The 27119-nt window shown below is 41.6% G+C and overlaps 1 protein-coding gene across 1 annotated transcript in view; it reads left to right on the forward strand.

Annotated features, from left to right (window-relative positions):
- LOC108797255 (type 2 lactosamine alpha-2,3-sialyltransferase-like) overlaps positions 1-27119 on the forward strand; it is a gene marked incomplete at its 3' end in the record, with an annotated part of 63742 nt that overhangs the window by 24375 nt on the left and 12248 nt on the right. Inside the window, exons 2-5 of the mRNA XM_018568826.1 lie at positions 1962-2061; positions 8915-8989; positions 10813-10878; positions 24301-24401. Coding sequence (XP_018424328.1) covers positions 1962-2061; positions 8915-8989; positions 10813-10878; positions 24301-24401 — 342 coding nt within the window. The remainder of the gene's footprint in view (positions 1-1961; positions 2062-8914; positions 8990-10812; positions 10879-24300; positions 24402-27119) is intronic.

The following is a 27119-nucleotide window of genomic DNA, read 5'->3' on the forward strand; positions in this document are numbered from 1 at the left end:
GTTTCACTGGTCACCCGACCAGCTTTTTCCACCACATGCTGGTTATAATAGATTATGTGGATTGGAGCAACATTCACCATATTATTCCCAAATAATTTTTGTACAAGTCATTCTGTATTGAGAAAGCTAGTCGGATGGCCAGTGAAACGTCTTCAAGAAAAATACAGCAAGTCCAGTTGCCTTGATTTATTTTTTACAGATATACCATGACCTGGATGAATGAGATCCTTCTCAGACATATAGGCAAGAGGAGCAGCTGCTCCAGGTTGGCAGATTCAGGAGGCTCCTCATAGCCTGGGATGCTCTAAGGAAGGGCATCAGTTTCAGGAGGTCAGAAAAAAATGTATTTTATATATTGGTGGTTTATTGCTTAATGCAGAACTTCTGCCTCACTTATCTCTGCCACTAGTCCTTAAAGGAGAAGTGTTTTTCCCCATAGTTCTCAGTGTAACGGGAGGACACAAACTAGCGTCCTCCCGTTACCCTAAGCTCAGTATACCGCGAGCTGCAGCTCGCGGTATACTGAGACGCCGCACCTGGAGCGGATTCCGACGTAGATGACGGGATCCGCCCAGCTGCGTGAGTGACAGCTGGCTCTGCCTACCTAGAGGCAGAGCCAGCTGTACCCGCCCCCGTCCGTTCCGCCAGTCAGCGCTGGCTGATCGGAGCGGGGAGAGGGGAATCCAGCCCCTCCCCCTGTCACGGCAGAGAGCCATGACAGGATCGAGAGGTGAGGGAACCCGGTATGTGTTCCCTCACCTCCCGATCTACTGAGCCGACCTGTGACAGTCTCATTGTCACAGGTCGGCTTAGAACTATGAGGTGAGTGGAAATCACTCATCTCATAGTTCTCCTTTAATTTAAAATAAAATACACAAACATAAAGTTTACTTCAAAATAAAACTGCATGCACAATTTTTTGCAATCACACTGCACTGGAACGCAGAGCATTGCGGTACCGTGCGTTCCAGTGCAGGCGAGCACACTGTGGCTGGGAGGCGCGTTTTAAATGAATGGCACTGCAATGCACCTCGTGCAGCAGAATTTGTCAGGCCAAAACGGAAAGTGACTTTTTCCCACCTTTTATCATTTTAATTGTATTGTGAGCACACAGCTCAGCCGGGGAATGACAGCTGCCATTGGCAAGATTCCTCAGATTGCAGCTGAATGTAAATACAGCAGGTAGTGGGCTGGTGCAATAGTCAGCCTGCTATTGAGAATTTCAAATTGCAGTAGCCAATAGCAGGTTGGCTACTGCACCCACCCACTGCTTGCTGTGCCCTCCTCCCAGCATGGAGGAGAGAGCTAGGGGATCCAACCAACTAATCGATAATAAGAATAGTTGACAACTATTCTCAATCCATTATGTGTGGATTTATTTTTTCATTTATATAGTAAAAAATAACCCCACCAGTGGAAAAAATGTTAACATAAATTGCAAGGCGATTTTTGACTGACTGGTGAGAACACCCTAACATTTTTCAAGCCCTGCTAATCTGCATGCAGCTGGAGTGAGAAACTCTTAGGGCTTGTTCACACCAAGAGCGTTCCAGGAGCAGAGCAGTTACAGACCGGATCAAAACTGCATCCAATGTAATCCAATGGTATTTTGGGCTCTAGTTCACACCGCAGCATTCAGTTCCAGAGCATGTAAAAAAAAACTGCAGCATGCCCTATTTTACCTGCTTTGGAAGACTTGCAAACGCCCTGGAACGCACTGAAAGCCCATTTTAAACTAAAAAAAAAAAACTGCTCCTGAAGGTGGCAAAACACACTGCACTCCGTGTGCAGAAACTCATGCAGATCTGGTCTGCATTTGGTGTGAACAAGCCCTTATACTGAGAACTCAGAATTTTCCTTCTGCTAACATGATGATGTGTTCAAATAAAAATGTTTTTACAACCTTTTTTTGTGTGTTTACAAAATGATAACTGTATTGCCCTTGTCTGTTTTTTTGTTAGGTTTGTTAGTCATGAGAAAGTTCCTGTTTGTTGGAATAGTTGTTGCTGCAGTACTTCATTTCATACTTCATTTATGTTTTCAAAAGAAAATCTTCTTCACGTAAGTGCCTTCCTGTTTTGTTCTGTATTGTTCTGCACAATTGAAAGCCTTGTTGATACAGCATATGCTTTTTAATTTATATTAAAAATTCAGTTGTAATTGATCTTTTTTCACTGTAAACACTCCAGACTTCCAGGTTCAGAATTGTGCATGCAGGAATACTTTCAAATCTTTTGCATTATCCATATTTCATAATATCCATAAGCCATCTTGTAGCGTATGTTCCTCAGCATATGTAGGAGGTGATGAAAGCTGTGCTGCCGTTTGGGGGAAGTCAGATCATCTTTTTCTCACAGGAAGTTCTTCCAGGAACCATTTTTATCCTTTGCCAGGAGTTGAGTGTGTAATAGGGTGGTTCTGTCCCAACCCTAACCCCCTATCTACTGGCATTTTTTCAATCACTTGTTACTTGCTTTACTAAATGCTGCTATAATATATCTACCTGGGTGACCTTCTTGAAAAGCCACAAGACACATAATTGTGCAAGCGTGCATACATGTACTAGAGGAAACTGCAAATGTGATGCATAATACTGGTAAATTGGCAATCTGCCTCTTGCTGGATCTGTGTACATCCAAGCCAATATAGTGTCCCTAGGCCAGCGGTTCTCAACCTGTGGGTCACAACTCACTGTTGAGGGGGTCGCAGCATCCACTTCTGCTGCGCTAGGTGAGAGGCTCCTCAGGCTCCTCCTAGCGCGTCAGTGTCAGTCAGCGGGAGGACAGCAGAGGCTGTGAATATAAAAGTGCCGCTATACACACTCCCTGGCCGCTGCAGCGACATCTAGTGGCCGGGGAGTGTGTACAGCAGGGCTTTTCTATTCACACCCGCTGCTGCCCTCCTGCCTTCCATACAATGTGAGCTCTGCAGGAGGCGGGCTTCTAAGCAGTGCTGGGGCTGATAAGGCTGCATGGAGACAGAGCAGGCAAGCAGGTAGCAAGGGCTTGGGAGGGCCTGTATTCTTGTGAGTGGGCTTTTTTGTTAGGTTTTTTTTTGCATGCTGGCTGACGAGTGTGCTGGGAAACTTTTTGCTGTTTTACATGTGCACCTTGCTGTAAAGCTGGTAAAAAACTGATGAGTGCGTTTGCCATTTGTTTTGCTTGACTGATTTGGTGCAGTGACGCATGGGGGGTCTCAGCTGCCATTGTGATTTGCGGGGTCCCTTGTGCGTCCCTGTGCCTGTAAGGAGTTTGGGCTTCCTCCTGACAAACCTGCACCCAATTTAATCTTCTGCCCCATGTGCTCCAAGATGGAGACTCTCATAGTTAAGAGTTAGGACCGCACTACACAGAGGTGCCTTGACGTGGCTGTGCGGCTTTCACATATTCTGCAGAAGACGTGTATCTAAACCTCTGCTTTTAACCTTAGTGGTTAGACAGGTTTTTTTTGTGTGCTGGCTGGTGAGTGTGCCTGGAAACTTTGTGCTGCTTCTATTTTTAGTCCCAAGTCCAGCGCCTTACTAATTCTGGAGTCCAGCGCTCCGTTGGGGGTCACCTCAACTTGACAAATGTCACTAAGGGGTCCCGGCCCTAGAGAGGTTGAGAACAACTGCCCTAGGCGCAGATAAACACCTTTTAATGGTAAACAATCACTTAAAATGCACCTACAAAATGTCCAGCTAGAACAGACCATACAACCACAAAAACAATTCTCATCAGCTAACAAGTCTCAAAGACAAGCGTAGCACTTTCCCCAAAAAGTATTTATTGGACGGGATGACTAGAGGATTCATAGGCCACTGCAGTGAAGGGAGAGAGATGCTGAAGGACCGGTTTAGGAGCTGGCGAGCTCAGAGGTTTAGGTGAGTACAGCTTCTTCTTTTTTTTTTTACCCTGGCCAAAAACGATCAGTTAACCCTTGCAGTGTGGCGGTAGTCCCACTGCAAGGGTTAATTACATTTCTGCTGGAGTTCTTCTTTAAGTGTGCTTTTGGGCTTAATGGTCAAATTAACCAGTTGACATCCGCGGTGTTAAACCCCCTTCCCATCCAGGCCATTTTTCAGTATTCAGCGCTGCGGTACTTTAACTGACATTTATTCCGTCATGCAGCGCACACTGGCTTATACTATAGGCAGTTCCTGGCTATAGTATACCTCAAGTTTCTAAAATCCAGAGTAATTTAACTTGGCCCTCAGGTTGACAGGTTTACGCTAAACATATCTAAGACTATAGTTCGTATAAGTCGTTTGGGTTGCTCAGACTGCCCCAGCACTGTTTTAATCAGCCAGGAGTTGGCTGTATGTCAGACCAAATCAAAGATGTTTGGTCGTAACTATTGAAAGCACACAAAAGCTGATTGTTGTCTTTTTAACTTTGCCTCCTGTTCAGTAGTTGAATATTCACTCACAGGTCTCATTCACACCTAGGCGTATTGCATATGCGCGTCTGTCGTTTCGCGGTAAAAAGTCGCGCGACTGTCGTGCGTTTCCGAAGGCTACTTGGCTGCATTCCAATGAAAACGCGCAACAAAACGGCCAAAAGTAGTACCTGTACCTTTTCAGGCGTGGGCCGTTTTGTAGCGCGTTAGGGACCGGCGGAAATACGCCAAGGTGGGAACGAGCCCATTGAATACAATGGGATTTATATTTTTGAGCGTTTTGTAGAGCGTTCGTCGAGCGTAGAACACGCTACAAAACGTTCAGGTGTGAACGAGGGCACATTGTATGTGTTATGAAACAAGCTTTGCTGTCCGTATTGTCTGCTGATTTGCTGTACGCAAGAACTTTTGAAATTCTTTTTGAGCCAAAGATAGTGAGTTTATGTGATCACAGCCAGTGCTATCAGTTGGTTTCAGGCAGTTTGCAGCTTTCTTTGACCCATGCGCAACACTAAAAACCACGCTTTACAAGAATCAATGTGCCTTATGTCAGCATCACTAACATTCTTTCTTACTTTGCTTTAAAAGTACTTGTTATGTGCAGTCTAGTTCTTCATAAGCGGTTAGAAAAGAGGTTTAAAAAGACAGCCTCATGTACATGCAGAATTAACAGCTACATTATCTCACAATAAGATTGCTCACTTTAAAGTGGACCTTTACCCATATCTTCAAAATGACAACAAAGGAACCTTTAGAAATGCTTAGTATGACAATCTACAAACACATACTTCTAGATAATTGCCGGCTTTTTCTTTTTTGCATACCTTATTTTTATTTTCTGCCCCAGTCTTCTGACAGTGGCCATTGGGCAGATTATTCCATCTCCCTTTACTTCCTAGAACATGTGACCATGCACATCATCTCAGGGGAGGAAAATGCCTTTCCCTGAGATCTCATGAAATTACAGATGAGATTTCCCAGCAATGCGCTGCTGATGTAATCTTGCCAGGATGCAACGCTTGGGCACAATTGCAAAATTTGTGCCAAAACTGGACCAGGAAGTAGATGAATTCTATTTGTAAATAAATAAAAAACACATTTGTTTCATTAATGAATGTCATATGATTTTATATCCACATGCAGAACATCAGCATGCTGTTCTGCATGCTGATGTGATTTTTAGTGAAAGGGGGTAACGGTCCACTTTAAGTTGTTAAGTTTGACATATATTGGACTAAAAACTCTAAAGACCCTATTTTCCTTATAAAAACCAATAATTTTATTTAGAAGAAAGTGTGACAATATTTTTTGTCATGGTAGATTAAGAAGTATGGACAGAGACCACAAAGGGAACTCCCCAGAGCTCCTTGAGTGCATAAAGCTATGACCACATTCCTCCTTCCTCTGACCTGCCAGAGTTGGACTAGATGCCGCGTGACATCTTCTGATATTGCCGGAACCTGGAATGGAAAATATTATTTAAAATAGAAGAAGAAAGGGATTTTTTTTTTGTGTGGACGTATTTGTTTTTTTATTACATCTTACACTGCACACGACAGTGAACTGGACCCTAAACTCATTTCACTGGGGTTGGGGTAAATTCCTCCTTGCATTGTAGGTGCCAGAGAGGCCAATGCCCATCCGCATGCCAGGCTTGATGGGCTGGTTAGCTATGGGGAGTGGTGGCAGCTGTGGAGGGTGGCACACAGTTTATTAGTAAAAATTAATATTAAAAGAATCTTTTTTGACTAATTTTTCACCTGTCAAATCTCCTTTAAAAATGGGTGGAAATCACTGCGATATGGACAATTGAATCTTGACTGGTCGGGTAAAGGCAACTTGGCCAGTAACTATTCCTCTGCCAGGAATGATTCAAGGAAGTGACATTTATGATCCGATTCCTCAGAACACAACCAGATTAGGTAGTAATTACCTAGCTTGGAATTTATACTGATCTATACAATTTGGCAGGAAGTGTTGAAAACATTTCCTCGTAATATAACAGCTAATTAATTTATCTCACTATCTTAAGCTGGAACGTCTGCCAAAACAATTTGCAGCTGAATATAAGATCTGCTTTCACCAGAAACAGTTGAGTGCTGTGAAAGCAACCGTCTCAAAGCTCACTGTTGCCGTCGTATCACACTCTTAACCTCACACTTTGCAGAGATTTTCCAGCCTGTGGGACAACAATCTTAGCACTACAAACTGAGAGTGACCGTCACTCGGGTGGTTAACGTCACAGTTGACCCTTTACACATGCACACAATAGCTGCTACCCGGTGTTTTAATGCAAACAAACACTTTTCACAGTATCTGCTGTAATAAAATATAGGCTGTCCATGCCCCCAGAGCCTGTATGTGATTAATCGCTGAAACATCAGACTGAGACTAAACTGTCTGGTTGATGACTGGAGTTTGGGCTGGTCGGTGATGTGTGAGCTGTATCCCTCCGGCAGTTCCCTCCACAAGGATTGGGTTGTGGTGTGTTCTCCCATGCCTTGGACTGGACTGGGCCAGTGGTGACTGCACCTACCACGTTACTTCTGAAGAAGCCCCTTTGAATGGCAAAACGTTTCTAGACTTTGCAACATCTCTTCCACCCTTCAGATATGTATAAAAAGATGTAAATGGGATATTCTTATCCAAGAAACGGTCTGGATATTTCCTGTATATTTCCTATCATCACAAACCATTATATGGATTCAATGGGGGGGGGTTTGCTAATGTAGATGCGGCCTGTACTTTTATTGCATTGTTTTTATCTGTTGTCTACACAGTTATATTGGGCATTTGATCAAATTACTAAATAAAAGAGTTTCAATGCATATGTTATTGTGTACACCTTTAAAGCTCCACCTCCCATTTCTAGTTTTATTGTTAGCATTACTGGGTTGTGGTGTACCAAAACTGTGGGCCCGTTTACTCAGGTTTTTGTCTTACGGTATCTGCTGTAGCAATTCTGGCCGTTAAGAAATATCACTGCCATGCCAGACAGGAAAGTAACAGAGTCTATGTTATGATAGCCTTCTTTAAAGAGGCAAAGATTAGAGCATTTGTAGCTTAACGCTTATAAAATATTGTGTTAAGAAAATGAAGAAAGGTGCAAAATATTTAAAGAAGAATATTACTACTGACTTGGCCGAAATTTGTGCAGTATGTGGCCCTGTTGGCACCCCTCCACTTAACAAAAGTTGCTTTTTCACTTGACTAAGGAGCCAGCCCAGAAATTCGCAGCCAATCACTGGCTGAAAAGGATAGGTGGGAGGGAGGACTTGGCAGGCTGCAGCGCTATGACATTGAAGTGTCAAAACTGCCAATTTGCAGCATACAGAATGTAAGAATTTCCCTGGTTGTAAAGTATAGTAATCCAAACACACAGATGAAATGCATATAATACAAGCTGTTTTACCTGCCAAAGATTTGTATTTGTTTGCCCAGTCCAGAGATATACTCAGCCCTGCCACACAGACAGGGAGATCTCTCTCACTATTAAGAGATATACTGCTATCGCAACCCTGCCACCATCCTGCAGGTTGGACAAGGATGGTTCAGCAGTAGACTGATGAGGTCATCCCTGTGCTCACTTTGCTCTTTCCTCCTGTCAACGTGTTCCTTTTCAGCATATTTGCATCCAACTCACCTCGGCTCCTAGTGCTGCTGCTCTGATTGGCAGTTTGAGTGCTGTACTGCAGTGCTCCCCAACCTTTTTATCGCCGCGGCCCGGTCAACGTTTGATAATTTTACCGCGGCCCGCTGAAGGGGGGGGGGGGTGGAGTAAATAAAATGGAAATAAATTAATGTTCCTTGGGCGGCCCGGTACCATTTGATCCACGGACAGGTACCGGTCCGCGGGCCCGGGGGTTGGGGACCACTGCTGTACAGGAATTACAAGAGAATAATACCTAGGGAAATTTAAGTACTCATCAAAGCTGCATTAAAATAATATGATTTATTGGTACAGAGCTGCATTAATGTTTATCTTTTTTTATGTCTGCTTGGAGTTCAGCTTTAATGATCATGACAAGTTAGTCTATTTCTAAAGCCAAAACTTTGTTCATTTTGTTTTTTAGTTTTGGATAGAGTGGTGAGGGGTTTAGAACCTGATAGATTTATATTGCTGCTTGTGCCCCTGCTAGGGAAATTCACCCTTTTCTCTTTGTACTGATCACCATTATCATTGGGACTGTAAGTGAGGGTAAATATTTTGCGTTATCCCCAAAGCAGGAAATTTTCCAATGGTGATACTTGTTCTAGTGATTGTTCTCACATTTGACATAGTTTTGTTGTTTATAGAAGAGAAAGTGAAGGAAAATCTCCCCAATGGGACACAGATGCAAAGAAATCCTGACCGCGGTTTTATCCATTCCCTACTCTATCCAGCATTAAAAAATTCTCTTTTTTTAGCCTGGATTTCACCTTTAACCAATATATGCTTCTCTCTTTTACTAGATGTAATGCCAAAATGTTTTCCCTTTTTTTCATTTTTTTTTGCCGCTTTGCTGATTTGTCATAGTAATAACAATTATATGTGCAGATCCATTGTGCCCATACAAGAGACTTGCACAGGACTCAAATCATCGACTGCAGACACCGTGAACTATGCACTAAGGTATATGGACAGAGTCCCTCTCATCATGCTCTTTAATTGGAGCCAAACCTATACTTTGTATAACATTTACCAATGGAATTATGCATGCATATTAGTATTCACATCCTAAACACCATGATTCATCTTCATTGATAATACTTAGTTTATTCTTATCTAATCAGTTCATTTATAAAGTGATTCTGCTAACCCGATCTAAGCTGAATAAAACTTCACACTGTATTACATTTGTTTTCTTTTCCTAATATGAGTGGGAAGTGGGATCACACTTTCTGCAAAATTATACTTTGCTTTACAAATCATGATTTTACTTTATTAAATGTATGACATTTTTTAAATATTATTTTTTCACATTTATTATATTTAAAAAAAATCTAAAACTATTTTATGAAATGTCATATTGTGCCTTGTAATTATCCCATTGTCTGCCACATAAATTGATGGGCACCATAATGGGACCTGAGCCAATGTATGGAAGTGTCTGTCAGCCCACATCAACCAATCGGATCTTTATTTGAGGTCAGAAAAAGGCGAAGCTAGTCGATTGCTAGCACAGACACTACTTGTGGAGCATGTTCATTGACACTTTCATACACATTCTAAATGAGCTGATTAAGTGATTTTTTTTATTTTTTTTTTTAAAGCTAAAATCAAGTGATTCATACTTTTAATTACTTTATTTCTCTTAAATGAAGATGCACAGACTTGACAAGTGCAATCACAACCCCCGCCCCCACACACCCCAAAATCAAATTATGCTGTATTACTTCTCAGTGGGGGGAATATATCAAAACTGGAGCAGTTGCCCATAGTAACCAATCAGCTTCTTTCTTTGATTTGTTTAGTGGTGATTAAATACCACCAAAAGAAAGCTCTATGTGTCCCCAAAAAATGATAAAAAATTAATTTCAGTACAGCGCTGCATGCCTGAATAAATGTCTAGTGCTGAATACTCAAAAATGGCCTGGCCAAGTGGTTAAGTTTTGAAAATTAAAGCTAGGCGCCGTTTGGTTGTCATGGCTCCAGATTCTGTCTGCTCCAGTTTTGATAAATGCCCCCCCAGCAATGCATCCTCATATAACCTTCTTATTTTAAACCTGCTGACCGGGTCTGTCCATAGAGCACCTATATACCGGAATGGATCAACTGCAGTAGTCGCTTTACCTGCAATATCTTGCCTTTGGGTCTGGACTGTATGTGCTATGGGTTTCACACTCCTCATGGAAAAGAGTTCAATTGGAATCCTCTTGTTTCTGTAAAATAAAATAAAAAATGTGTTATTGCTTACAACATTCTACATTCATTGCATTATGGGCTCAATTCACTCAATTATAACGCATGTATTATTTACCATATAGGTCATTATTTTCAGCATTTGACGGTTATTTCGAGCTCTCAGTGATTGGGATTGTCTCCATGGCAGATGAGTAGCTTAGTGAAAGGGATTTCATTTACTAAAAACATAACCATAATTTCACCAGCAATTTAAGACTAAACTCCAGGCAGAATTAAAAAAAAATGCCCTTTTATCAAGTTATGCATTAAAGCTCAACTAAGATCCTAAGGAAGATCCCATCTTCAGTTCCGATGAAAGAGTTGAGAAAGTGCTGAGGGATAGGTGAGATGGTTATCTTGGAATTAAATAGCCATCCATCCAGTTTTTGGGTAGTTTTTTTTTTCAACTTGGATTCTGTGCTTTATGGGAAAAACAATCCATTCAAATTTTTTTTTTTTAAATGGTGTGTGTATGTATATGCATGCAACAAGATCCCAGATATTCTACAAATGTAAAAGTTAGATAATAAATTTGTCAATGCTTCTTTCAGGTTTCCAACTGACACAAACACAGAATTCAAGTCTTGTTACAATGCAAAATTCCATCTCATTTTGAAGTAAGTAATCATTGCAGACTCAAATACATTTGCTTAGTCATTTCCAGTTACTAAAAGGTTGTACATGCACATCGCTCATTTTTATAATAAAAAAAAGGTCTGGACTTTTTACTGCAAGCAAAAAACATAGTTAAAATCAGTTTTCGGTTTTTGCACACTGTGAAATCATAAAAATAGCATTAGCACCATGATACTAAGCACAGCATAATGTTTACACACGAATTGTTATGGTAGTCGGTTATATTGAATTCTTCGTAAACCTATTTTTCTGAGGAAACACATGCTAGAATAAGAGAATCAGCATTTTTATATGACACGGCAGGAAATGGGTGTTGAATGATTAACAGGACCATATAGTATATTATTATGAAGGCATATCAGGCTCTGAAGTGATTGCTTTTACTAGAACCACCACTTTTGTTTTCTTGGTTATCTGCAGTTATTTACATGAACTGGGGTGATCTTTCAAATCCTATAACCGCCGTAGAAGAAGCATGGTAAAATGCTTGTTTATGCCGTTTTAAACCTCTTTTTTTTTTTTTATATTTCAGCTAGCTTTGTGTCTTCTGACAGAACTTGCTTTTCATGCTTGGTCAACACATAGTAAAACAGCGAAAAGTTTCCCAGCACACTCACCAGCCACCATGCAAAACAACTTGTCTCACCGCTAAGGTTAAAAACAGAGGTTTAAATACACGTCTTCAGCAGAAAATGTGAAAGCCGCACAGCCTCGCCAAGGCACCTCCATATAGTGCGGTCCTAACTCTAAACTATGAGAGTCTCCATCTTGGAGCACATGTGGCATAATGTGACAAGTTTTTTTGCATGCTGGCTGGTGAGTGTGCTGGGAAACTTTTTGCTCTTGTGTTGTATAAAGCCCTTCCATGTGCACCTTGCTGTAAAGCTGGTTATGAATTGATGAGTGCGTTTGCCATTTGATTTGCTTGGTCAACACATAGGTCATCATCACCATCAACATACTAGGTGCCTGTCTGAAGGAGCTGATAGTGTTTTTGGCCTTCATACCTCGGGGGCCAGTGGGTTGCTATGATAAGAATTCCATCAATTGTTAGCATTGGCTTTTAGGCAAGAATAACCAATGAATTTACCAACAAAGGTTGGTAAATTCATTGCTGGGGTAGCTTTGCGTTTGTATCATAGACACATCCTCGTGTAATCCACATACTCGTTTCCTGTGCACAGGGAGTATAAAAAGGCTGAAGGTTTTAGGGATAGTGTGCACGGCGCACAGACTCAGAAGCAAGAACAGAAAAATGTCTGATGACTGAAAACAGTTTGGAATGTACTTTAGACACATTCACTGACTTATATGGAGGAATAAAAGCAGCAAAACACAATGCCTACCAAAAGCAACAATCAACACAAATGGCTGCTGCTCTATAAACTTCAATTAAACATTCAAACATCGCATTCCATATCCTACAGAAGTGCTTTGCAAACATGACAACACATGATAAAGGACTTATGTTTTATACTTGGGTCCGTTCATACTTTACACAGTTTAGTGCAGTGCAGTGGATTGTATATGTGTGTTGCCATTCATTTTAAATGGCACTGAATGAGCATGAACAAAGCACCAGCTCTGCAGTGCAGTTCCTAATAAAGATAGGCTGTTACAAACACAAAAAGCATTCATTACTGAAGGAACATAATATAGTGCTCACTTCCCTTCTTTGCTGTATTATGTTTATTTCTGAATTATTGGTACACTTTATTATAAAGATTATTCCACTTGTGTATTTGGTATAAAGCATCGTCCTAGCTAGGTTCCCCTCTGCCACATAAAGTCAGGTGGTAGTATATACTGTGCATATCGAGGTACAGATGTGTTAGAACTGTTGCTTTGTACTGACCACAAGCATAAGCATGTGCTGACATTAGTGAGTTATATAGTGCCCCAGCAGCAAATCTTAGCTTCATTGATGTGCTCTGCAGGGCGACGTGTTGTCATCACTGTTCCATGGCAGTGCAGGTTGGGTGAAGTTTCGTGATTCCTAAAGTGTACATATTATGTGCCTCTTAAGCATCATTTCTGGGAGCCTCCATGTAGCTGTTAGATGGGTGAAAATAAAATCCTTTTTGACAATAGTGGCTAACATTCATAGAGTCTTACTGAAACTTCAATAGATTACTATCCTGACCGCTCTGTATGGGACAGCCATGATTGCTGGCTGATCATGTGGAAGGGGATGGGGCCACATAATCTGTGAGTTGTGATACCGGAATTCGCCTCCTTCATTGTGAAATCACATGGGTCTGCCAGGAGACTGTAAGTGGATCTCAGAACCTTTGTGGCATAGTTTAAAGTCTATCAGGGCTATTTTCAAAAGGGTGAAGAGTTTGGGGAAGGCAGGAGAAGTGAGCAATCTAGGACAACATAGCTGATTTGGAAAAATTCTGCAATTCAGCTCACTTTCCAGTTCAGCTATGCTGTCCTAGATTGTTCACTTCTCCTGCCTTCTCCAAACTCTTCACCCTTTTGTGAATAGCCTTGTATAAAACGGACTAGATTGTCATGTGGCTGAGACATTGATATTACTAGACAAGTAAATCTATTTCCCATTTTCACAAAGCCACACATTTGATTGCATTCACACTGTAAAGTTTGCAGCTTTATATGTGGAGTTTATTTACTTTGCATGATCATCTAGGAATGTTCACTTTCGGTTGTGTTAGGTTTTATGACCGCGACAAGCCAATTTAATACCACAAAGATGAAATTGTTCATCTGCCATAATGTGTGAGAGGGCTGTGTGTGTACACTGGGGTTCGTCTTATTACTCATTCATGCATTTGTTCTTCTTTAGTAGTGTTTTCAGCTGACTATCTGTGCCACTCAGCAGTCACTAGTAGTACACTAGGAAGTTGCTATGTGATAACTGTTGTTAGCTTTGGGACGCCTTCATTTCATATAGAGATGAATGCAGACAAATATACATTTTTCACTTTCGTATTTGGTCATCTTGTAGTTTTGGGTTTCAGTGGAATCAATATTTTTTCCAGTTTTCTCCTAATAATCTGACCAGTTTAAGTTTCACTGGTGTTATCCAGGTACTTTATAGAACCCAACTTGTTCCCTGTTGAAGCAAACCTGTGAGCTGTTATAAACATTTAAAACTAAAAGTTCATCCTTAACCACCGGATGTCTTATCTGGCCATTATTAGCCTGCTTTGGCTTCATTTCACTGTATCAGAGATTTGACGTCTTTCCTTAGGCCTGGTTCACACCTGTACGTTTTGTAGCGCGTTCAATGCTCTACGAACGCTCTACAAAACACTCAAACATGAAAATCCCATTGTTTTCTATGGGTATGGTTCACACCTTGCCGTATTTCAGCCCGTCTGAACGTGCTACAAAACGGCCTACGCCTGAAAAGGTACATGAGCTTCTTTGCGGCGTTTTTGTTGCGCGTTTCCATTGGGATACAGCCAAGTAGCCCGTGTTTGTCGCGCAACAATTGCGCATATTCGATACGCCTAGGTGTGAACAGAGCCTAAGCCATTAAAGGGTATCTATGGTCAAAAACTAAAAACAGATCTGTATTTCTATATTGAATGTCCATAAGTTCTATTTTACTCCTAATAATCATATTCATCTAGAAGTTTGTAAACGTATTGATATAGGATGTACTTCCTCAATGCACTGACACAATTTCACTCAGCCCTGTGAATATGCACTTTGTAATGTCACAACTCATAGAACCTGCTGTCTGAACTACAACTCAACATCTGAACGATGTAACATTATAATTGCTTGCTGGAAGCAATGCATGATGGGATATGTGGTTTTGAGAAATCAAGATTGCATCATGTCAAGCAGCAGGGAGAGAGATGCAAAGCACCCTGGGAATCCAGGAAGTTATTGAAAGCGATGGGCAGACAGAAGGCAGCACTCACTACATAACAGGGATTGCTTTAATGTAAGCTTCAATTGCAATATCAAAAACAACTCTAGTGTGTATTCCTATTACAGTGCTGATGTTATAATAGGATAGGATATGCTATGACTTTACAGCTCCTTTAAAGACTCTGTAATTGGACAGGGTGCTGACAAGTGGGTGTCTGACCCTGGTGTAATGGGGGCTATACCCAGTAGATGACAATCTAAAGCAGAGCTGTGTCCTTCAATGAATGAGGAAGAGGGGTTTTATGGTGAGTACAGAAAATGATCTTTTTCCTGAAATATGAGTATGCGTTTGGGAGCTTCTGGTGTTCACCAAAGCCAGTCTGTGACAACTGTTAAAGCAACTTTCTGCCGCACAAGATTTTATAGCAATAGGTTCAGCTATCATGGTATCTGATATATCTATTGATTTGTCTTCAAAGCTAAATATTAGATTCCCACTCACCTTTTTTATGCCTTGCTAGTCTAATCAAATCTGTGCCCGAGTTTCTGTTTGGTAAGCAGGAGGTTCCACTGTGTATATGCTAGCTATAATTTGTTATATATTGTGTTCTGTTGTCAGAATTAATCCTTCGTTTACTCTATAAGGCATGTCAGGTGGAGATATTGAGAACCAGAGCTGGCACACCGCAGGCATATTGTATCTATTAATAATTCTGCCTTTGTGTTTTGGTCTTTGTAGCACGAGCAGTACTGTTTGTGTATAGGAAGGACATTTGTCTGCAAGTGTATATATGCTGTAATTATTAATAATACATCTGTCTTTTGGCATTACCTTAGAGCTAAAAATGATTTTGTGATAAAGCGTTATTTTGATATATAAAACTAGCCCACTGTATAGATTCACTGCCGATGATATTATTCTTTATTTCATTAGAGAGAGACCAATCCAATCAGCCTTGGAGGTGTGCAAACACTATGGTTGGTGGGTCAGAAGGAATCAAAAAGCCCTCCACTATATTACTGCCCTTTCCAAAGAGAACAGCTCTTCATATTATTCCTGTGTAATGTGCTTGCCAATTGTGCATCCAGATCTGTTGGTTAAGGTTAGAGCAGGCACACCAGACTGCTGTATTCTGGGCCACTTGTGGCCCTCTTCTCCTTTGTGACCCACAGCGACTTAATAAGTTGACAAAAGCTACACTTTATATGTAATTTTTGTACTCAGTACTGTCTGGATCCACACAGCTGCGTGAGTGACAGCTGGCTCTACAAAGCTAGCAGTACCCGCCCCCTCCCCCGTCCGTTCCACCAGTCAGCGATGCAGGATCGGAGGGGGGGAATCCCTGCAGGGAGCCGTGAGTGACAGTCACGGCTCTCTGCAGTGACAGGATTGAGAAGTGAGCGAGCGCCGGTATGTGTTCGCTCACTTCCCGATCTATTGAGCCGACCTGCGATATTTCATTGTCACAAGTCGGCTAGAATTATGAGGCTGAGTGAAAATCACTCACCTCATAGTTCTCCTTTAAGCATGTGCAGCCCTAAATAGAATGATTCCATTCCTCCTTGAAGACTTTTTGCACTCCGTTCAGCCCACTGTTCCAGTTGAGATTGACATGCCGGGGTTAGAGCTGCAGAGGACATATACTACTATGGCAAGTGTTTCATTGCAACTGATCGCTTTACAAATGGTTTCAGTTAAAAGGACAGAATAGATTTTTTGATAATCATATGGCTAGTGAATAATTGTTAAAGCTTAACTCCCGGCAAATGGCTAAGCTCACAGGTGAAATGTGTATATGAGAGCTGTTTTACCTGCCAAATGATTTGTCGTTTTGTCCATCCAGTCCTGAAATGTACACAGCCCTGTCTAGCAGGGAAGGGGACCAGATCTTCCTCTGTGCAGTTTAACTTTTAATGATAAGGTCTACTCCTCACCCTTTCCCGCTTGCTGGACAGTAGAAGGAGAAGCTCATCTCTTGGCCATTATGCTCTCCTATCACCATGGCTCCTTGCACTGCAGTACACCTGATTGGCTGCTTTTGCTGCTTCTCCCTACCCCTCTCTGAGCTCTGCTTGTCAGACTGAAGAGTAGACTACAAGAGGGTGATACCACCTACAACTGAGGTACTTACACTCCTTTTTTAAAAAAAAATATGTTTTTCGCGAACAGGTGACGAACACGACCGCGGCCATCTTCCTCGCTCTGACACGTGGTCGTGGCTTCCTCTAGTCGAGATCAAGGTTGCGGACAGACCTGTGCACACTTGCCCACCTTGTGGGGAAATTTGATTCGGCTCGCGACCAGAATCGTGGAACGAATTAAGTTTGTGAACCGAGGTACCACTGTAATATGGGCCCACGCACACAGCTGCGTTGTGCTCAGTAGTTCATCTGCATAAAATCAAAGTAGAGAATCCCACAACCAGTATTTCTGTGTACTTGTGTAAATGCACGTACATTCATAAATGGGATTGAAAATTGAGCGCATGTAAACGGAAGCACTTTTGCGGACTGTTACATACATACAGTTTTTTTGCACAGCATCTTTCTGCCAACTTTCTGTGAACAAGATCCTGTGTAGATCTCGGTATTTATTCCCCTATGTGTACGGGTCCTTAATGTTGTATTACTGATTACAAAGCTGTATTCATTTGTTATCTGCCCAAGGTTCAGCTTAGACAGTGGTGAGGCATTAGATCCCATTTCTGGTTTTAATTGCGGTCTGAATCCTCTCTAGGAAGATTCTCTCTCTCTATTTGACTTAGTGAAGTTTGTTGCGGGTCTGAAAGGGATGAAAAAGGCAGTTTTTTTAGTTGTCACCAGAACAGAAATAGAACGGAAATCTTGCAGTGGGGACAGTTTCAATGACAACTGTTTGAGGAGATTTGCCTCACTTTGGAGAGCTTTACTCTCTCACTTCCTATTTTATCTCCAGAACAGGAAGTGAAGGGAAATCTCTCAAGTGGGACACACACATAGAAAAAAAAAACTATGGACATGACTTTTAACCATTCCCTCCCCACCTATGTTCCCAAAATGCTTGGCTCCAGATATACCACACTGAACCTCTATAACTGATGCCATAACTCTATAACTAGGCAACAGACCCCATTTTTAGACTGCTTTCTATAACTGAGCCCCCATTGTCCTGTTTGGTAGAGGTGACCAATGGGATCTTTCAATCACCTTTCTCATTATATGGTTTATTCTTCATTAGCATATGTGGCATAAAATGTCTTCAGAAACAACAATCTCAATAGACTCCACTGTAGCATCTCATTGTCCATCTTTGTTCTGGCAGAGCAGAGGATTATATTATGGGACCATAGACAGCACGATTAAAACACTTAAATACATAAATAAATAAATAATATATAAATAAATACACTGCACTAAAATTGGAAGTAAATTGGCCACGGCCTTTATTTCATAAACCATACCTTAAACACTTAAAATGGCTCAGTCACCACGACACAAGCCAACAAATAGAACTAACGACCTCCATCTACCACGAGATGGACATCACAGTATATCACAAGCACAACCGTATATATATCACAAAAACCAAAACGATGAAATCTCAGTCACCACGACTCGGGATACTAAAGTCCATGACAAGAAAGAATAAAAGGGAGGGGGGAGGGTTAAATTGCTGCTGTGTGATCCGTCCCTAACTGACAGCCAACGTAACTATGCTTCTCTTTTATAGGGGTCAGCAGGACCCGGACCAACAGCCAAAAAACGTGGATAACAGGTAAGAGTAAACATACATTTATTTGTTTTTGCAAAGCATATGCAAGCTCCTGGGGTCATAGTCCCATAAAGGGAGCCTTGCATATGCTGCTGCTCCCTTTTTATTCTAATATATTGATAGGTGTCTGAACCTGTAGAGATTATGTTGTCACTTTTTAGAGATGAAGAAATTCCCAGCAACTGTTTTCATTTGAGGGGGTCTAATTTTTCCAGAGAGTAAGTTCTTCTGATTGACTTCTTGACCTTCCTTCATTTAGCAATAAAATGTTGTGTTGTGAAACATGCATCTGAGTGAGTGCTATCATTTAAAGTTGATCAATGCGATGGAAATTGACTTCACTTAGGGCGTCACTGTCATTTTATGGTGTTTGCGTTTCTGTGGGACAAGAATAACATTAACACAGAACTGGACGGTGAGTCAGCAGGTGGTGATATGCAGCCAAGAACAGTAACAGGCGGTGGGGCATTTGTGTCGGCTGTCATATGATTTGGTACTTTATATATTGCTGCTGTCATATTAGGATAGGAATGCAATTAGCAACCACATAATGGTAAAACATTTCAACCAGATTTAAAGATGATCTCTAGGCAGATGTAAAATATACAATTGAATGCAGCTCTGTAATCATTAAATATATTTTAGATGCAAGCAATTTAGGTACCTGAATTTGACCTAGTGTCCGCCTCATGCAGGCCCTTTACAACAAAGCTGGAGTGTGAGAGAAAAAAGTAGTACAAGGAGTCAATCAGTCCATGTGCTCACAACAAGCATGCTGATAATAGGAGAGGGCAGAGTGACAGGAAGGTGAGCTCAATCCTGTGCTGCTTCTCTTTTCACTGTCCAGTCTAAAGCTGGGGTGGGTCCAGAATAACCTGGACTCTGAGGAAGTGGGTCAAATGATGCTGGTCATCAGACTGAGAACATCTAGGGGCGGAGAAAAAAGTGCTTTAGGGGAAATCTCAGGGTTGGAGGTGAATATTGCAGCAAATATTTTTTTGGTTTTCTCATTTTATCTTTTAATGGGCTATTTTAGGAATGCCCCGATAGTGATACCAGGCATTTTCAGTGTTGACACTGTTGTGCTGTTGTGAAAATGCCCCGATTCTTAAGGCCGATACCGGCCCTTTCAATTTTCAAACAGCAGTGGCCGTATGAGTTCCCACGCTCGTGGGGACCTGCAGATAGCTGTCCATGGCAGTGCCTGTCTGGTTCTTTATCTCCTCCCTCCTCCTTCCTGAAGCAGGCACAGCCATGGACAGCCCTGGGGGCGGAACTACCGCCCCAGGGCTAGAAGCTGGGGGTTCCCGCCGCACACTGATGGGGAGGACTGGGCCGGGAGATGGATGAAAGTCGCGGGGCCCAGTAGCGCAGATAGTTGGCCGAACTGGACGTGGGGGGAGGCCGGGTCCCGGCATAGTCGGTCAGGTGGAGTACACCCAGAGCCACTGCAGATGTCCACGTCGCCTGGGTGAGATCGACACACAGCCTGGTGAGAGCAATTCTGCTTTGGGGACATGTGTTCTGCTGTGGGGACATGTATTCCGTTCTGGTGACATCCGTATTTAGCCCTAGTGAGAAACTGCCCTAAAATCATCAGTTTGTGTTGTTTTAGAAAAAAAAAAATGTCCCTTTAAGAAAAAGTATCGGTAATTGGTATCAGCAAGTACATGAGGGACAGTACTTGTACTTGGTCTTTAAAAAAGTGGTATCGGGACATCCCTAGGCTATTCATTTTTATATTGTTATTTTTGACTGGAGTTCTGCTTTAATAATATAGCACTGCTTTTTGGTTTGTACTGTGCTATTGACAGAAAACGTATTATGTTGGGGAAAATGTTTTTCCTTTTGGTTGGTTTTCTTATTTTATCTTTTAAAGGAGAACTATGAGGTGAGTGCTTTCCACTCACCTCATAGTTCTAGCCAACCTGTGACAATGAGACTGGCACAGGTCGGCTCAGTAGATTGGGAGGTGAGCGAACACATACCGGAGAGCCTAGGGTGACGGGAGGACGCTAGTTTGTGTCCTCCCGTTACCCTAAGGCGAACTATGGGGAAAAGCCTTAACCCCATAGTCCTCCTTTAATGGGCTATTTCTTTTTATCGTTATTTTTGGCTGGAGTTCTGCTTTATTAATATAGCACTGCTTTTGGTTTAGTGCTGTGCTGTTGACAGAAAACGTATTGGCCTGGAGAAAATGTTTTTGCTTCCAGCCTGCCCAACTGTTAACAATCTCAATCGCATGTGTTTTTGGTTAAATCACTAAGTTAACCCTTCAGGATGAGCATCCTTATTTAAAGTGACACTAAACTCAGGAATGAAATCCTAAAAAATGCATTCAAGTACCTTAAGTATTAACAAAAATGTATCTCATTTGTGTATCACTCGGCTGTAGATCCTCAAATCATCTCTGAATTGGTGCTGACACTGTCCTGGATTCTGGAGGGTGGCTACTTTTGTTCCCCATGGTCCCTGTGTGTTGTAAAGCTCACTCCCGTGATGGACTACAATCTCAGTACAACATAGTAATCTAAACATAAGATTGTAGTCCATCACATGAGTGAGCTTTACAACACACAGGGACTATGGGGAACAAAAGTAGCCCCCCTCCAGAAGGAAGGACAGTCTTGTCACCAATTTAGAGATGATTTGAGTGATACACAAATAAGATACATTTTTGTTAATAGTTAAGGTACTTGAATGCATAATTTTTTAGGATTTCATTCCTGAGTTTAGTGTCCCTTTTAACCACTTAAAGGCCATGGTGTTTCACCCCCTTCCTGGCCAGGCAATAAGGATGCTCACCCTGAAGGGTTAACTTTGTTTGCCTGAAGAAGGAACCGTGCTGGTTCCGAAACGTTGCTGTAAAATGCTACCCTATTTTTAGTCAATAAACAAGATTGACTTGGCATTGCATTGGAGTGGGAGTGACCTTCTGTTTGGACTTGTGTTTTGCAGAGGCATCTGCTGTCACTGCTGCACCCGCCCTGTTTTACCTGGGCTTCCATCCGGTCAGGAGTGCGATGGGATACAGGTTTTTTCACAGACACAGCAAGGCAAGACAATTCTCTCCCCCCTGCTCCTTGCTCCTCCCTTCTCCATGCTGGTAGATGAACAGATGCTGGAGTCTTCTCTGTCCCTTGTGATCTTGTACTGGACAGGAAGTTCAGGGAAGTTGAGCTGAGAGAGTTGGAACCAGTTGTTCAGAAACAGGATGACTGCAAGTGTTTGGGCAAAAATCTAAAGAAATACTTTGCTGAGCATTGTATATTTGTTTTGATCTGGATTCATTAATGAAAAAAGTGTGAGCGTTTCATATTACTTCCAACTACATCGATAAATTACTGCCATACTGTTTGATGGAATTTACCTTTTTTAAAAGTTCCTTTTTAATAAGTTGCAGAGTCGCTGTATGAAAGAGAATATATTGTTTGGTAGCTTGAGAATAAAATTCCCTTTGCCGCAAGATATCACAAGTAACCTCTTGCCAATATTTGCTCTACACAGGAGTGTTTAGTTAAAAGGTATTAAACATTTACTAAGAACTAACTGTGGCTTCAGAGTTGCTGCTTTTACAGACGTCATCATTCTGAAATGAAATTCTATACAAAAATCTCAATGTAGAAATAGTTTATTCCTAGAGTTGTAGCTTACATGTCTGTACTGAATTATGGTGGTACTATTGTCGCCAGGCCTTTTTTTGCCCTTTCAGAGGGTTTTGTCCTTTTGTCCTATTTGTTAATATATGGTAAGACAAGGGAATTGCATTGGGTGGTGGCAAGACACATCGTACTGCCTGTGAGGAATGGAGGTAGAGGAGTTACAAATCCCAGTCATTATGTATACATAATTATACCAAACTTGTTGAAGATGATGTGGATTTATCAGTCTGCTGATGCCCTTCGAGTATTGGAGTACTGTATGTAGGCTGTATATGATGTTTTGTATGATAAATCTAACTCTGACTTTACTGCAGATTTAAAGGGTCTACCTATGGTCAAAAATAAAAAATAAATCTATTTCTATATTGAATTTCCACAAGTTTCATCTCACTCCTAATAATGATACATCTAGAAGTTTGTAAACTTATTAAAGATGCCCACAGAATGTACTTCACTCAGCCCTGTGAATATGCACTTGTGGTACAACAATGTACCATCATCATTGCTTGCTGAACGCAATGCATTAAGTGCTATATAGTGTAAAGGTGGCCATACACCTGCCGCTTATCGTGCGATAATCGCAGGAAATCCCGCGATCGTACAATAATCGGCAGGTGTATGCTCGTAAGACAAAAGACGTGCAACCGTACAGTAGAAACGGTCGCACGTCTTTTGTCTTACGAGCACTTTGGAAAACCAGCTGAAAATCGTAAGATTTTCGGTGGGTTTGTGGCGTGCGCGTAAGACAAATGCCAAACGGGCCGGCGTGCGCAAACACACAGTGCCCTCTTAGCATTGCAGTCATCGGAAGCGCCCTCCACCTGATGATCGCAAGTACGATCTGCCTGTCCAAGATGGGCAGATCGTACAAGCTTTTAATTAGCTTACAACCATCGCATAACGAAAGTCTTGCGATAATTGTAAAGTGTATGGGCAGCTTTAAGAAATCAAGATTGCATCACATCAAGCAGCAGGGAAAGAGATGCAAAGCACACTGGGAATCCAGGAAGTTGGTGAAAGTGATGGGCAGACGGGAGTAGGGCTGCAGCTAACGATTATTTTCATAATCGATTAGTTGGCCGATTATTAAGTTCGATTAATCGGTTAATCGGATTTAAAAAAAAAAAAGGCTCCAGTGATTGACGACTAGTTTGTGTTAAGATTGTAGTCCATCACGGGAGCAAGCTTGGCGCGGTGGAAGTAAAAAAAAAAGTGTGGTGTGCAATATAGTACATTATACAGCGGCGCAGTGCAGAATACCAGCAGCTATAGAGGAATGTAGCAATAGTACATTATACTATAATGTACTATTGCTGGGATTTGTACAAGATCGAAAACGTTGCCAACGTTTTCAATCGTCGATTTTAATCGACTAAATCGATTAACTGTTGCAGCTCTAGACGGGAGGCAGCACTCACAACATAAAAGGGATTTTTTCATGTAAAAGCTTTGATTGCATTATAAAAAACTACCGTATATACTCGAGTATAAGCCGTCCCGAATATAAGCCGAGGTACCTAATTTTAGCCAAAAAAACTGGGAAAAAGTATTGACCCGAATATAAGCCGAGGGTGATCCGGCCACCTAAATTAGGACCCGGAGACTGCCAGATGACCCCGCACGGAGTGCCGCACACCGGAGCAGCAGTGACGCGACGCTCGGCGAGGTAAGTAAGATGACGCGCTGGCGCTGACTCGAGTATAAGCCGAGGGGGGCACTTTTCACCCAAAAAAATGGGCTGAAAATCTCAGCTTATACTCGAGTATATACGGTACTCTAGTATGTTATCCAATTACAATGCTGATGTTATAACAGGAAAGGATATGCTGGGACTTTACAGCTCCTTTAAGTGTAGACCAGAAATGGCTGTTCACTTGACTAGTTGGCTTATTCATTTTATATTCAGGCCATCTATACTGTATTAGTGCCAAAGAAACCTATTAAAGTTTTCATATTGGACCAGAGTTGTCTGAAAAGCTGGTGAACACCATGGTTTGTTTGTGATAGTTTCTGGGTTTGCTTTTGTTTGTTATAAAACCGTATCTGCATCTGTTTTAGTTTAATCGTTTCTATAATCCTGTGTACTGCTTGCCCTTTTTTTTTATTTTAGCATGTTTATTAATAAAGCTGTTGTCCCACAGTGCGTCCAATATAGAGCCATTTATGTGTGAAGACTACAGGAGGAAGTATGAAATGCTTGGCAGCAACAGATTAGAACTACCTTACGGAACACGGAGAGGAGGTAAGTTGTCTTTTTGCTTATACATCTTTTCTTTGTTCTAAGTTGTCTTTCCTGGTTCTCACTTTTCCCTGTTCTACCAAGAAATAAAGTTTTTTTATTGCCGTTTCTGTCCTTCTTGGAAAGGTTTCCCCAATGCTTCTTGCCCAGGTGGCATGATTGGACCTCTGTCCTTTGGGAAAATAGTAATAAAAAGCTGAGCTTTTAACAAGGTCCTAACACACCTTGGTGGAATTCCATAACCGGTAACACTTTGGTTTACCTATGGGTTTTCTTCATAGTCATTAATTCTTCAGCCTAAATTGTGTAGTTATCTGAACATCTGTCTTAAGGGCTCTTTCATATCCGATGCATTGGGGCTGCGCTGGGTGTTTTTTCCAGCATAAGCCCAATGCAAGACAATTGCAGTTTTTCAAATGGGCTCAGTTCACACCACCGCCGGTGCAGTCCTGTTGTGTGCACTGAAAGAAAGTAAGGCATGCAGTGCTTTTTTCACATTGCAGTGAGGTATAATCACATCGCACTGCGCTGTACCCATGGAACCTAATGAAATGTCACTTGTGACATTTCAATAAAGTTGTAACCCAAAAAAATTGTCTTGATTGAGCGCATCAGCACTGTGCCTGGCACATGCACACCAGTAGCCGGGGGTGTAGCGCAGCTGCTGGTGTGAACATGCCCTCAATTACTTTGTCAGAGCAAAGTCACTTGTGGCCAAAACTATACCTACTGAAAGAAGAGTGAATATACTTACCTTTCCAGCTGCCCATGTCTTGTTGCTGCTTCACTGCACTCCAGCCACTGGGAGCTTTCCACACTTCAGGTCTGTGGAATACCTGGTTTCCCACCAGATATCTCCCCACCTGTTCCTACATCACTACAGGACATACAAACCGGCGGGTGGAACAAGTGCGTGCAGCGGGGGAACGGGTATTCGACTGATCAAATACTCACAGGGGCCAGGGAGCGGCCAAAGCAGCTACGTTTCAAGACATGGCTGAAAAGGTATAAGTACATTCTCTCTTCTTTTAGCAGGTATAGTTTTGGCTACAAGTAACCTTGGACTGATAGGGTCATTTTAACATTCAGCTCACAAACTTACACCATCTGAAATAGAGCTGCAACAATTATTCGATTTAGTCGATTAAAATCGACGATGGAAAACATTGTCAACGTTTTCCATCGTCGATTTGTCGGCTAAAATTTAAATTTCTCGCTAATACAATACAATGCAGAATACCAATTACAGGGTGTTTAATGTATTTTTGCTGGGATTTGTTGTTCCTCTATAGCTGGTGGTATTCTGCATTGTGCCGCTGTATAATGTATTATTGCTGAGATTTGTTGTCCTCTATAACTGGTCAGTGGTAATCTGCATTGTGCAGTATAATCCTTATACAGCACAATGCAGAATGGCACCAGCTATAGAGGACTACAAATCGCAGCAATAATACATTATATACAGCGCAATGCAGAATAACGCCAGCTACAGAGGACTACAAATCCCAGCAATAGTATAATGTACTATTGCTGCGATTTGCTGTATTCCTCTATAGCTGCTGGTATTCTGCATTGCGGCGCTGTATAGTGTACTATATTGCACACCACTTTTTTTTTACTTCCGCCGCGCCAAGCTTGCTCCCGTGATGGACTACAATCTCATTATAAACTAGTAGTCCATCACTGGAGCCTTTTTTTAAATCTGATTAACAGATTAATCAAACTTAATAATTGGCTAACTAATCGATTTTGAAAATAATCGTTAGCTGCAGCCCTAACTGAAATTTGAAATTAGATTGTTGTGGAACTGCATGCTCTGTAAAGCTAGTTGGAGGAAAGCAAAGTTGCAGGTGAGCTTACAGGATGATGAGAGCTCACCATGTGATTTTTGTCACTAGTAGCCCAAAGATTATACAAGAGGGGAACAAGTGACACATTTGCTGAACTGCATGTCGTAAAAAGTGTCATCCTTCTTATCTTATGCAGCTATGTAGCACTGGAAGGATTACAAGAGTCTGTGACTTATAAGAATTCTTTTGACAGGTACATTCAGTAAGTGTTTCAGTTATCCATTCAACTATCTGGCTGGTCTTTCCATAACCACCTAGAAACTGAAACTTGGTTTTGAAGTTGGTTTGGTTTTTGTATGCATAGGGCTTTGAAGAAAACCTTTGAGGTCTGGCGATGGTGCAGTGTTGCCCATTCACCTCCATGTTATCTTGTGGTACATTTTGGCCATCACATTAGATTTTATGAGCATTGAGGTTTCTTAGTAAAAAAAAAGAATGTGGCTTTCAGAGGTATTCTTTTGACTTTGCCATAAAGAATAGATGCATGGCAAGGGGGTTTCCTTTCTGTCATTTATTTAGTGTGTTACATTCTGATAAGTAATTTACAGGGTATAGTGCTAGTCTGCGGTCCTAAAATAATGGCATATTGACTCTGCTACCAAAATACTGCCAGAAGTCGTACCCATTCCTTTAATAAAAATAATTTTGAAGGCATGCTGGATTTTCTGGAAAGCATGTATTGATCTGCAATGACAAAAACCAGCATGCATGAGACACTACTGTTCAACATAAGGGTAAGATTTTGTTAGTCATTGGAGTGGAGTCTGCAGGTATCCCTAGTTCATGTTGCTAAGCTGCATATGGGCATATGCTATGCAGTGATCCTCCTTTACAGTATGTCCAAATCCATACATGACTGCTTTTATAAGAA

The sequence above is a fragment of the Nanorana parkeri genome, unplaced genomic scaffold (assembly GCF_000935625.1).
Source record: "Nanorana parkeri isolate BGI_ZX_2015 unplaced genomic scaffold, ASM93562v1 scaffold1250, whole genome shotgun sequence".
NCBI classification, from domain to species: domain Eukaryota; kingdom Metazoa; phylum Chordata; class Amphibia; order Anura; family Dicroglossidae; genus Nanorana; species Nanorana parkeri.